General features: G+C 57.0%; 1 protein-coding gene across 2 annotated transcripts in view; it reads left to right on the forward strand.

Moving 5' to 3' along the window:
- The window catches only part of EVI5L (ecotropic viral integration site 5 like), a 30,328-nt gene that overhangs the window by 7,289 nt on the left and 10,145 nt on the right, over positions 1–12,894 (forward strand). For both annotated transcript variants that reach the window (XM_025457327.3, XM_025457326.3), the window contains exons 2-10: positions 4,464–4,647; positions 5,854–6,043; positions 6,405–6,629; positions 6,733–6,807; positions 7,414–7,539; positions 8,915–9,058; positions 9,244–9,333; positions 10,458–10,555; positions 10,638–10,698. In XM_025457327.3, coding sequence (XP_025313112.1) covers positions 4,496–4,647; positions 5,854–6,043; positions 6,405–6,629; positions 6,733–6,807; positions 7,414–7,539; positions 8,915–9,058; positions 9,244–9,333; positions 10,458–10,555; positions 10,638–10,698 — 1,161 coding nt within the window. In that variant the 5' untranslated portion in view covers positions 4,464–4,495. The remainder of the gene's footprint in view (positions 1–4,463; positions 4,648–5,853; positions 6,044–6,404; positions 6,630–6,732; positions 6,808–7,413; positions 7,540–8,914; positions 9,059–9,243; positions 9,334–10,457; positions 10,556–10,637; positions 10,699–12,894) is intronic.

Here is a 12,894-nt window from a genome sequence, read left to right on the forward strand (position 1 = left end):
TGCTTCTGCACTGTGTTTCCTTTGCCAATCCATCCCATCCCATCCCTCATCATCTTTTTCTCTAAAATTCACCCTTTTAAAGTGAACAGTTCAGTGGGTTTCAGTATATTCACAAAGTAGTACAACTGTCTAATTCCAGAACATATCAGCATTCCAAAAAAATCCTGTGTGTAGGTTCCCCCATTCCCCTACCCGCTCCCCAGGCCCCAGCCCCTGGCAACCACTATCCCTATAGATGCCCCTATTCTGGACATTTCATGTCAATGCAAGCATGTCACCTATGATCATTTGTGTCTGGCTTCGTCCACTGAACATAAAGTCTTTGAGGTTCATCTACATGGCAGCGTGTGTCAGAGCCTCCTTCCTTTTTATGGCTGAATCATATTCCGGTGCATGGATGGACCACATTGTGTCAATTGGTTCATCCAATGGTGGACCTGGGGTTCTTTCTCTTTCTGTCTATTATAAATGACACTGCTGTGAAGAGTCACGTACAAGAGTTCATGTGGACATATGTTTCCCATTCTTTTGGGTAGCTATCTAGGAGCAGAATTGCTGGGTCATGTGGGAACTCCACATTTAACTCTTTAGGGGCTTGCCAGATGGTGTTCCACTCTCTCTATTCCTGGAAACATATCTCTCAATCTGCAGGAGAAAGCTTGGATGATGGTTTCTTACTCTCTATGCTCCATGCGCTCAGGAGGGCAGCAGCTCCGTTGGCCTTTGCTCGGTGCAATGTCCAGCACCTGGTGGGCATTCAGCAAGCATCAGTGGATGGGAAGGCGGTTCAGTTCCTCAGATGTTTTTCAACTCCTCTGTTGTAGGCTCAGTGCAGGGTCCTGCTGTAGCAGGGACCCAGACAGAGGCGGTTCTTCCCCTGGTGGGGGACTTGGCAGAGGTGTTCAAGAGCCAGTTGGCAATCTTAGATGGTGCTCAGGAGAAAGGAAAATCTGGGAAAAGGAGGATATCCCAGTTGTTGGCATACATGTGGTCATTTAAGCCTCAAGAGTGAGACCACCAAATGCATGAAGGGACGGGCCGAGACAGGGCCCGTGGAGGAGGAGAGGCCAACCAGGAGACTGAGAAGCCCTGGCAGGGAGGGAGGAGAGGACCCAGGAGCGCAGCCTCTCTGAAGCTAGCTGGAAGAGGCCTTTAAGAAGGAGGAAGCATGACTGGCAGTGTCCAAACACCCCTGAGAAGAGGAAAGGGAAGTGGGAAACCCCTGGCAGCTGGATCTTTCTGCCCCAGCTCACTGGCAGTCTCTTCCCACCCCTCTGGGTTGGCTCAGCCTCATTAACCATGGGCCACCCTATGGGGGTGTAGAAGGTGTAGTGCCAGCAGGCACAGGGGCAGGTGACCCACTGCCCACTCTGCAGGGTCCAGGACCCCCTTTAAGTGGCTGAGGTGGAGTAGAGGCAAAGGGAATTGAAGTTGACGCTGAGAGGCTGGGACCTGAGACCTAGTGGGCCTGTGCATGGATCTCAAAGGCACTGAGCGAGGCACCCTGCCTTGTCTCTGTATCCATCCACCACAGCGGGGGAAGGGCTGCAGAGGCCGTGTCTCATCCACCTCTTTCCCCTCCATATACCTGTGCCTAGAACAACACCTGGCCCTCAGATGGCCCTCAGTGGGCATCAGGGAAGGAAAGGTGGAGCGAGTAAGAGTTGTGGTGCCCTGGAGGGGAGGCGAGGCCACCCACAGAACTAGGCAGCAAGCCATGCCCGTCCCAATTTACTCAGGTCTAAGAGAGGCAAGATCTGGTCAATGCAGGAAGTGTGCATGTGCATGCATGTGTGTGCGCACACACGAGCATGTGGGGGTGGGAGAGTGCATGAATGTGCATGTGCATGGTGTGGAACAGTGTGTGAGTGCGAGTGTAGGTATGTGTGAGTGTCAATTATATGAGTGTGTGAGTGTGTCCATGGTGTGAGTGTGTCTGTGTATACGTGTGCATCAGGAGGATGGCTTCCAGGGCCAGGCTGTGTTTAGACAGTCTGGCGATGAGTCAAGAGAAAGTTCCTGAGGGATCAGAAGGTTCTGCCTCTCAGACTGCAAATTTCAGCCTTATGTATTGAATCAATTTTATTTCCTGTATGAACTACACATTAATATGTGATAAATAGCTGAACAAACTCTGCTAGTGGCTGGCCCTGGTTATGGTTTTAAATCAGAAACCCAGAGTTGAACCATTCTCTTGGGCCCTTTGGGGACAGCAAGGGTGTGTGTGTGCTGGATTCAAGGCTTGAATCTCCTGGACTCAGTAAAGAGAGAGTGGGCCCAGACCACTATGCCACATGGGGTCTCTTTCTCTAGGGGTCCCATTGCTCCCCCAACCCAGCTGTGCTTAGCAGGCTCCAGTCCTCACCTCCACCACCTCTTCCCCACCTCCCCAATCTGATGTTGGGAAACCCACACTGCTTTCCCAGCCCCTCCCTACTCAGAGAGATCCTTCTAGGTCAACACTTCATGTCCACAGCCCATCTCTGCCCTGGCTGGTCACAGACTTTGACTGTGTAGTAGGCCCCAGAGTGGCCCCCACTGTCCCTCTCTCAGGAGAGATTAACTCCTGGCTAGATGGTGCATAGTAGCTTGGTCTTTGGGGCAGCCATCCCCGGCCAACAAAGCAATCAGAAGAAAAGGTCTTGCGGTTCTGCCGGGATCTACCACCTAGAGTTTGTACCCCTCACCAAAGCCAGAGCCCTCGGCACCCAACAGAACTGGAGAGCCTTTGGGAGCCAGAGGCAGCACCAGTGGTCCTGAGGAGTCACAGAGACCAGGGAAGGGAGGGTTCTGGGACCCCTACAAGGTGAAAGAAGAATGATGTCCATCTCCCTTGCCCTCCAAGACAGGGCAACAAAGAGAAGGAAGCTGGAAACAAGTGCATGGCCAAGGTCAGGCCCAGCCAATCCATGGACCCTCAGGTGTTGGTTGGGGTCTGAGTTTGGGCTGTGAGTAGGTACCCAGTGACCTGATGGCAGGCATGAAATGGTCTGCTGTTGTCCTGTCATTGTCCTTCTGCTGCCTAGGGGACCAATGACCCCTGGACTGAACAGGGGCCTCTCTGTGGGCTGAGCTGTCAAAGCCAGCTCAGGTGGGGTCCAAGGGCAATAGTGGATTCCTGGAACAGAGTATGCAGGAGAGTGGATGGGCATGAAGGAGCCATCCAGAGCAACAGTGAGGGGAGCAGCATTTTCTTCCTGCCTCCAGGGCCCTGGAGAGCCCCATCTTCTTAACCCTTGATGCTAGCCTGGGCTTACCAGAAGCATGACTGACTAGAAGGAACACCTCCCCCAGCCCCTGCCTCTACTCCCTCCCCAACCCCTAAAACCACCCACCAGGGTGACGCCAGCTCCTGCCAGCAGTTTCCACACCAAACCCTAGAGCCCAGCTCAACCTTGGCCCTGGCCCTGGAATGAATAATAATGGCCAGCAGCTAGGGAGCGAGCAGTCATTAAGTATCAGGCACCGTGCTGCCATATTGCGAGCGGTGGCACGCTCAATTCTCACGGCCACCCTCTGGAGTAGCTCCTGTATGCTCCTCAGTCTTTGGAGACAGAGAAGTCAAACGACTGGCCCAAGGCTACACAGCTGTTGAGGGGGAGCCATGGTTCAGACACAGGTTCGTTTGAGTCCAGAGCCTTTGCTTTCGGCACGGTGCTGAGCTGCATCTCCTGAAGCCAGCAGAAGGCAAGAGGCCAGTGTTCTTGAAGCTCCCAGGAGGGTGGGGCCGGACTGTCCCCAAGAATAGAACAAATGGGCCTGGCACCCACCCGGCACACAGCAGGCCGAGATCAGGATACTGATGAGAGCCTGTAGCTCTCACTCTGCGTCTGCTGGGGCACAGATTCCCAGCACTTTGATGCGTCCATCCCTGGCTTCCCAGCCCAAGGGGGAGTCGACTCTTCCGGCTGTTGGCAGCAATAGACAATTAACAGTAGAGAATAATTGCTCCTGGCTGTGCCAGCAGCCCACTTTGGTTGATGAGATGGGGAAGGTCAGATGCTGAGGCAGGGCTCCCAGGACAGGCCACAGCCAGAGACCGGGAGCAAGGCTGTCAGGAAGGGCCGCTGAAGCAGGGGCTTCTGCACCCCCAAGGTCTGAGTGACAGGGAACTTTGGCCCCTGGCCCTGCTGAAGACTCAGAAGTGTCAAGTTGAGATTTGGCCTCCATGCCCAGGGACAGCAGAACAGCTCGGGCCCTGGCTGCGATCCTTTTGTCTCCGTCCATGCATCTGGCCACAGGCAGGGGATCCTGGTAGCTAGTGTCTGGAGTAGAAGGAGCCAGCACGGCCATTAGCCAGGCTGGAGTGCATGGGGATGAGATACACTGACCGGACAGGCCAGAGATAGGAAGCCCGTGGTGAGGAAATGTACCCAGGTGAGCAGCAGGCTCACCTGGCCCAGAGCCTGCAGGACAGGCTAGACACCCATCTGGTGCTGACCACCTGCATCTCCGGTCCGCAGACAGAGCTGTGACCTGGCCCTGCTCGCAGCCAATGAGCCTGCCCACCATGGCGAGCCCCACTCTGAGCCCCGACTCTTCGTCCCAGGAGGCCCTGTCGGCCCCCACATGCTCCCCCACCTCGGACTCCGAGAACCTCAGCCCAGATGAGCTGGAGCTGCTGGCCAAGCTTGAAGAGCAGAACCGGTGAGTTGGGGCCTAGGGGTCACCTAGGGGACCGGGAGTGGCCTCAGGGCTGCATCCTGGGCCCCAAACACAAATTCCTCGTGGCCCCCTCACACTCAGAGCTGGGCCTGGCCCTGGGCAAAGTCACAGCTCCCACCAGAGGCTTGACAAGGAATGTGTCCTGTTGTTCTCCCACCCACCCCGGGATGAACAGACCGCTTCCCCAATCAGATGAGACCAAGGCTGCAAAAAGCCCTGTGACCCTGGCCTTGGCTGACTGAGCCTCTGTTGAAGGGAAGAGCAAGGCCTCTGACTCTGAGCCAGGCCTTCCCACCTTTCTCTCCCCGGCCCTCTCCCTGTTTTAAAATGTAGGCGTTATTATTATTCAGATATGGCAAGAACAACAGGTTAAGAGTTTGTTACCTGCACTCTCTAAGAGGAAGGGGCACTCCACACCATGTGGGGCTAAGCCAGAAAGCACCAGGGTCAGTCACGGGGCAGAGGGAATGAGGGAAAATGTGAGCAGGAGCCTTTGTTGTGGTTTCTGTAAGAAGTAACAGCAAGGCCGTGTAAACAGGTATAACACTGGCTAGTTTACATAATCTCAGTGGACTGGGGTGGTGGTGGCGGTGTAGGGGCTAGCCCTAGTTGTCTGGCCCCTGGCATTGGGGGTGATCAAAGCAGGAGAGGTAGCTGGTTTGTGAGTTCTAGATTGGGTGATTTGCGTAGGAAAGGTGCAGTGGCAGGCAAGTCCTTAACTATCTCTAGGAATCTGCTAGGCCTGCGTGGGCAGTCCGGCCACGGTCAGCGAGGCCCCAGATGTCAGAGCAGCAGAAACACGTGGTGATACAGCCGCCTGCCAGCTGGCTGTCCCCAGCCAGCGGCTCGCCCTCTCTCCACCTGGTCTGTAAAGCACAGACCTTAGCAAAACCTGCCCCGGTCAGCTAATACACATGCTTCTCTGCCCGATGCTAGACACGGAATGGGACCCGGAAGGCAGCCTCTCCAGGGGCCCAGGAATAAGGCCTCGGCTTCCAGACTGTAGGGCACCGGCCAAGGTCACCCGGCAAGAACAATTTAGACCCAATCCCTGGAGGCCTCTGGGGCTCCTAGAGGCGGGGCCGGGCTCCCCAGCGGGGCCGGGGCGTCACTCGGTCACTGAGCCCAGGGGCTGGGGCGGGCGGTGCCGGCAGCCCGGCCCGCCTCCACCAGCCCTCCCCTGCCCAGGCTCCTGGAGGCCGACTCCAAGTCCATGCGCTCCATGAACGGCTCCCGGCGGAACAGCGGTTCCTCGCTGGTGTCCAGCTCCTCGGCCTCCTCCAACCTGAGCCACCTGGAGGAGGACACGTGGATCCTGTGGGGCCGGATCGCCAACGAGTGGGAGGAGTGGCGGCGCAGGAAAGAGAAGCTGCTGAAGGTGGGCGGGGCCTGTGGGGTGGCCCCCCCCACTTAGCGTCTCTGGGCGGAGGGCAGGAGTGCAGAAGAGATGAGCCTTGGCAGCACACGGGAGGGGCGGGGCGGGGGTCGGGGATGGCTAGGCAAGTGGCTGTCACACTGGCGTCTCAGGGCCCCGTTTGTCTCTTGCCCTGCTATGTCCTGTGACGGATTGGGGACAGCACATTAAGCAGCGTGGATTCTGTTTGCAGCACAGTGGCTCAGCCAGCTCTGGGCTGCGGGCGAGGCAGGGGCTCAGGGGCTGGCCTGGGTGGCAGTGGGGAGGCTGCGCTGGGACAGGGTCCAGCCCAGCCTCCTGCCCCCTGCCCCGACCCCACTGTCAGGAGCTGATCCGCAAGGGCATCCCACACCACTTCCGGGCCATCGTGTGGCAGCTCCTGTGCAGTGCCACAGACATGCCAGTCAAGAACCAATACTCGGAGCTACTCAAGATGTCCTCGCCATGTGAGAAGCTGATCCGCAGGGACATTGCCCGCACCTACCCAGAGCACGAGTTCTTCAAGGGCCAGGACAGCCTGGGCCAGGAGGTCCTCTTCAACGTCATGAAGGTGAGGCCTAGGGCCTTCGGGCCTCCACTCACCACCCAAGCCCCAGCCAGTGTTGGTGCTGGCCAGAGGGCCCCTGCTGTGATGCGCATGTGTTCCCTTGCAGGCATACTCCCTGGTGGACAGGGAGGTGGGCTACTGCCAGGGCAGCGCCTTCATCGTGGGCCTGCTCCTCATGCAGGTAGGTAGCTGGGGCCAGGCTTGTGGCAGGAGCCAGCCCGCCCTGGGCTCTGCCCCTAGGAGGTGGGCAAAAGCAGTGTTCCCTCCACCCAGCGTCCTCCTAGGGTCAGAGCTTCCCTCTCCATCCACCTATGACCTTGGCCAGTCCCCAGGCCAAGCCCCTGATGGGTGGGCACAGAGCAGCTGTCTACCTGCATCATCCAGGGGCTGGAGAGACAACTGTCCTGCCCAGTCACCTCCCAGGGTGTTAAGTGGTGTTAGTTGGGCAGAGGGTTTCCTCCAGAGAACCCAGTAGACTCAGGAGGGAGAAAGGAGACAGCTGGGGAGGTGGGGAAACCAGAGGGTATCTCACCTCAGCCTCTGGAGGTGGGCAGACCTGGGCTCCAAGTCCTGGCTCCACCAGCCTGTGGCAGGTGACCTCAGCCTCAGAAGGTTTCCCATCCATAAAAGCTGGGTAATGATAAAGACCAGAGGTTCGTTATGAGGGTCCAAGATACCCACACAGTTCCTGTTTTGTAAACCGAAATGGAGAAGAAGGTGAAGCACTGCCCACCAGGGCCATGAGAAGAGCAGCGAACACCCCCTCCCACCCTGCCTGTCCCCCCAGATGCCTGAGGAGGAAGCCTTCTGTGTATTCGTGCGGCTGATGCAGGAGTACCGCCTGAGGGAGCTCTTCAAGCCCAGCATGGCCGAGCTGGGGCTCTGCATCTACCAGTTTGAGTACATGCTACAGGTGAGTGGGGGCCAGGGGTGGGGTGCACCCACCCACCCCTCTCCATTGGCCCACACCCATGGGTGCTAACCTAGGGCATCCCCATTTCTGTCTCTTTGAGAATTCCAAGGCTGAGAAGTCACATGCAGATGTCCCAGCTCCGAAAGGGGTCCTGTGCCACGAGACTGTGGGGTACTGCCCCAGAGGGTGCTTCTGGAGACAGGGCGAGGGCCAGCCATTTGTGGTGGGGGCTCCTGAGAGTGTGGGGCTCCCAGAACTGCTAGTGCAAGAGGGTCAGGCTGGCTCTTGTTGGCTACACTCCCAGCCCCTCCTTGTCTGCTCCCCAGTGTGGCGGAAGGAGGGAAAGTGTCGTCTGCCTGCCTTTGCTGATACTGGAGAGCAACCGTCTCTGTTTATAAATAGCAGCCCCCGCAGGGCCCGCCCCTGGCTGGCAGACAGACTGGGTGTGCGTGCGTGCGTGCGTGTGTGCGTGCATACACACACACACACACACACACATACACGGCCTGCTTCAGAAGCTGGTCACAGGTGGGGCCATGTTACTCTACATAGCAATGGACAGGGAGAAACCATCGCTTGAGGGGACCTGGTAGTGTTGGCAAGCAGGTAGCCCAGGCCTGAGAGAAGAAGCCACCCACCCAGGGCCGGGTAGCAAGTCTGTCCACGGCAGAGTAGGAGGACAGGACCAGAGAACCTCTGGCTGTGGGAGGATGCCCCAAGGCAGGTGGGGAGAGCTCCAGAGTCTGTTCTCTCTTAGTAAAGGACATCCAGGGGGTCCTGACACCTGGTCCGGCCTCAGTTTCCCCAATTTCTGTCACTTTTCAGCAGTCTGAAGTTCAGGCTAATCAGACAGGCATCCCCTGAGCACTGCAGGGCACAAAGCATGATGCAGGGAGCTGTGGGTGGACACTGGAGGATCACTAGATATGGAGTGTGCTGCAGTGGGCCCACACCACACTCCACCCCTTGCTCTCTGGGTGAACTTGGGGAGTTACATAACCACCTCCCTCCTCCCCCCCAGCCTTAGAGGCTCCCTCTTGAGGCAGTGGTGAGGATCCCATCAGCAGTTGTGCTAGTGCCTGCCCCGGGTGTATACCCAACACCCACCAGCTGCTGCTACTCCTGCCACCCCTGCCTGCATCTCTACCTGGTGCTACTCAGAGCTCTCAGGCACTTCAGCCTCACCCAAACACAGTGCTGAGGGCACACAGAGGAAGAGAGCCAAGGGCTGGCCCAGGCCAGGCAAGGAAGTCACCCTGGAGGCCGGGGCACTGAAGCCCAGCACTCCCAGATGGAAGGGGCCTGTGGGCAGGGCCTGCTGTGCCTGCAGCCTCCTCACAGGGCCTGGCCTCCTCCCTACACACCTGTGCCCCAGGAACAGCTCCCGGATCTGAACACCCACTTCCGCTCCCAGAGCTTCCACACATCCATGTACGCCTCGTCCTGGTTTCTCACGCTCTTCTTGACTACCTTCCCACTACCTGTTGCCACCCGTGTCTTTGACATCTTCATGTACGAGGTGAGGACCCCAAACACCCCTTCCTCTCCCAGATACACAATACGGGATATAAATCCCAGCCAGGCCCAGGCTAAGGAAGGGCCAGGGGTTGGGGAAGGGGGGCCGAACACGGACAGACAGCGCCCCCCACCCCCCCCCAGCCCCCGGAGAGCAGGACCAGAGACTCACTGCCATCACTTTTACAGGGTCTGGAGATTGTGTTCCGGGTGGGCCTCGCCTTGCTGCAGGTGAACCAGACAGAGCTGATGCAGCTGGACATGGAGGGGATGTCCCAGGTGGGCCAGGAGGGCCAGGGTGGATGGGATTCCCAGAGGCATCTGGGCAGGGGAAGGCCTCCTGAGAGACAGAAGGGCTTGGCTATGAGGGCGGAGATGTCCCTGAGCATTTTGCTCCTTTCCCATGGCCTCTGCTCCCTGAGGCCTTCCTGCAGGACCAAGGCGGGCTCTGAGGAGCAGCCTGGCCCCTCAGGGGTGGAGGGGAAATGGTGGAAGGCCTAGGCTTAGGCCAAGCCCTGGGAGGTCCTGCCCCTCTCCTGCTCCCAACTCTGGGTCCCCTGAAGTCTACTGTGGCAGATAGTAATGGTAGCCAAACCACAAGGCCTTGGGTGTGGTTCCAGCCCCAGCAACCGGGCCAGGTGAGGGCACGGGAGGGAGTGAGGGTCTGGGGCAGCTTCACACCCACCCTGGCTGCCCTGCCTGCTGGAGAAGAGGCCAGCCTGCTTTTCTGCCATGTCCCCATCACACAGGCCCCTACCCCTCCCCTCCCAGCATCTTCCAGCTGGTGCTTTGGGAAAGAATGCACAAAGGCCATGGCTGTGTCCGTGAACACGGGCATCCATTGTGTGCAGCTGCCAGAGGGGGCCAGCTGGGCTGAGGAGCAGGAGCCAGCCTGGCCCTGAACCGCAGCAAGCTGTGTCCTCCGTCAGGGCTAGTGCTTAACCCTTTGCCGGGGCTTCTGGGGCCCCAGGGGTGCAGGCAGACCACCAAGGGGTCTTTCCTCCATGTCGCTCCCACTGTCATGATTCCTCACTTTCTTCAGCCTCTTCTCACTGCCCTGCGGCAGTGACATGCCACCCCCTTCCGCAAAAGTCCCTGTGCTCAGACTCCACCACCACCCAGCTTCTGCCTGCAGGAGCTTCCGAAGCCCTGCTTTTCCCCTGCAGACTAAAGTCCTGGCTGCGGGTGCTGCTTCCCACCACAGCCACAGCCCCAGCCCCACTTCTCGCACCGACTTGCTCCACACACACTGACAGAGCACCCACAGAGGGCTGGGCCCTGAGCTGGGACATGGTGATGCCCCTGGCAGACTGGCTCCTCCTGCAGGGAAGCAGGGTACAGAGGGGCTCTGGTGGACCCCCGAGTCAGGGCCTGTGGGTCAGGGACCACCTGTGCCCCCACAGTACTTCCAGAGGGTGATCCCCCACCAGTTCGACAGCTGCCCGGACAAGCTGATCCTCAAGGCTTACCAGGTCAAGTACAACCCCAAGAAGATGAAGAGGTCAGTACCAGGTGGGCAGGGTGCTGGCAGAAAGGGGTCCCCAAGAGTGGGACAGTGACCACATTGGCCCTCCCCTCTGCAGGCTGGAGAAGGAGTATGCAGCCATGAAGAGCAAGGAGATGGAGGAGCAGATTGAGATCAAAGTGAGTCCTCAGGGAGGTAGGGGACAGGGACCGGATGCCCTTGGGAGTACAGCCTTGCCCAAGCCACATACCAGCCTGTCCTTAGAATCTGAAGTGTCGTCCCTCCATCCACCTGCCCCTTTATTCACCAAGTAGGCAAGTGTGTGAACAAGGGCCCACCCCAGTGCTACAGTGACAAATAAGGTGGATAGGTCCCTGCCCTCATGCAGCCCCCCAGTTATAATGGGGAGACAGTTGGGGAACCCATAGATACAGCATATGACCTGCAGAAAATACTCTGGATAAAAATGTGCAGGAGAGAGGTGGAGCTGACCCAGGAAGATTGCTCCAGGCCCGGGGAGTCAGTGCAAAAGGCTAAGCAGCAGCAGGTGTGACCGGCAGGAGGGATCTCAGGAAGGCTGCCCTCAATGGGCAGAGCCCCTGAGGTCAGGGGCAGGTAGGAGCCAGGCACCTGGACAGAGTACAGCACCCACTGTAGCCCCTCCAACCTAGACTCTCCTCCCTCTTCTTCCTTCTGCTTTCATCCTTCCACATGTGATTTTAGTTATTCACACAAGCAGCATATATTGAGCACCTACTGTATACCAGAGTCCCAGCAGAGACTGATCCCCCACTTCCCAGTCCAGTGAGAGTGACAAACACAAACATGAGCCCTGACCCACCTGGCTCTGTCCTCTTCAGGGACAGAGTCCCCCAGTGGCTGGGACTAGAGTCCCACAGACCAGGATTCAAATGCCAGCTGTACCGTGGATCAGCCATGTGACCCAGGAAGGTGAATTCACCTCTCTGAGCCTTTTTTTTTCTTTATGACTTTATTCCAGCCCAGTACCAGACAAATGTTTACGCCATGTAAGATTTGAAATGCTAGACCTGAGATTCTTTAAAACTGCCCAGGGTTTAAGAACTCTCCACCACATTTTTCATTCCCTCCCCTTGGCCCAGTTTTTGTTGTTTTGTTTTGTTTTTTTTCAAAGCTCCTTCCTCAGTCATCATTGGCTGAGTCAGGCTGTAGATCTAGAAGCGGCCTGTCCAGGCCCCAAAGGCAGTGATAGCTCCACAAAGTACAGTTCTCCATCTTTTCAGATCTGACGGCAGAAACGTAGTGATTTCTGGTGTGCCTGCACCTCCCAGAGCGCACAGTAGCCTGTCAAGTGCTCCATGAGTTACGGTTCTCCTCTTCCCAACCAACGTGGGTCAGAGGGACAGTGCTCACTGAGGGAAGATGGCAGCGCGCCGTGTCACATCTTCCCAGGCCCGTGCTGTGAGTGGGAGGAGAACCCTACAAGCCAGGGGTGCCTCAAGCCTCTTCTGCAAAATCGGGAGAGCATTTGCTGTGCTGTTCAAATTATTTTTTTTAAGATTTTATTTTATTTATTCATGATAGACACACAGAGAGAGAGAGAGACAGAGAGAAGCAGGTTCCATGCTGGGAGCCGGATGTGGGACTTGATCCCAGGACTCCAGGATCATGCCCTGGGCCAAAGGCAGGTGCTAATCTGCTGAGCCACCCAGGGATCCCCCAAGTTATTTTTTTTTAAGATTTTTATTTATTTATTCATGAGAGACACAGAGAGAGAGGCAGAGACACAGACGGAGGGAGAAGCAGGCTCCATGCCCGGAGCCCAATGTGGGACTCAATCCTGGGTCTCCAGGATCACGTCCTGGGCCAAAGGCAGGCGCTAAACCGCTGAGCCACCCAGGTGTCCCAAATTATTATTATTTGTTTAATTTTGTTGCCATCACCACCATCAACGTCTCCACCTCCTTCAGAAAGGCAGAAGCAGAATCTAGATTATAATCCAGGTCACCTGCCACCCCTACCTGAAGGGGAAAGAGGGTATCAGTGTCCTGGTCCTGTTCAGAGGTTTTCCAGAAGTAGTTTTGTTTGCAAGTGTCCCCCTTTCTCAGAACAGTAGCTTGACTGATGCACCAGTCCAAATGTGTGCCTGTCTAGCTCATGCATAGTCATGGACCTGCACCCATCTGGTAACCATGAAGGCCCAGCAGACACTCTGACTACATGCCCTGCCTGGAAACTTCCCCAGAGAGGAGCCTAAGAGCCCACAGGCCTTAAAGGATCCAGGCATGGTCCTGCCCTTTGCTCTTTTGATTCTAGCCTGTTTCAAAATGTATCTGGAATTTGTTGGGGGGTTTTTGTTTTTGTTTTAAAGATTTATTTATCCATGAAAGACACAG

Source organism: Canis lupus, chromosome 20 (assembly GCF_003254725.2).
Source record: "Canis lupus dingo isolate Sandy chromosome 20, ASM325472v2, whole genome shotgun sequence".
NCBI classification, from domain to species: domain Eukaryota; kingdom Metazoa; phylum Chordata; class Mammalia; order Carnivora; family Canidae; genus Canis; species Canis lupus.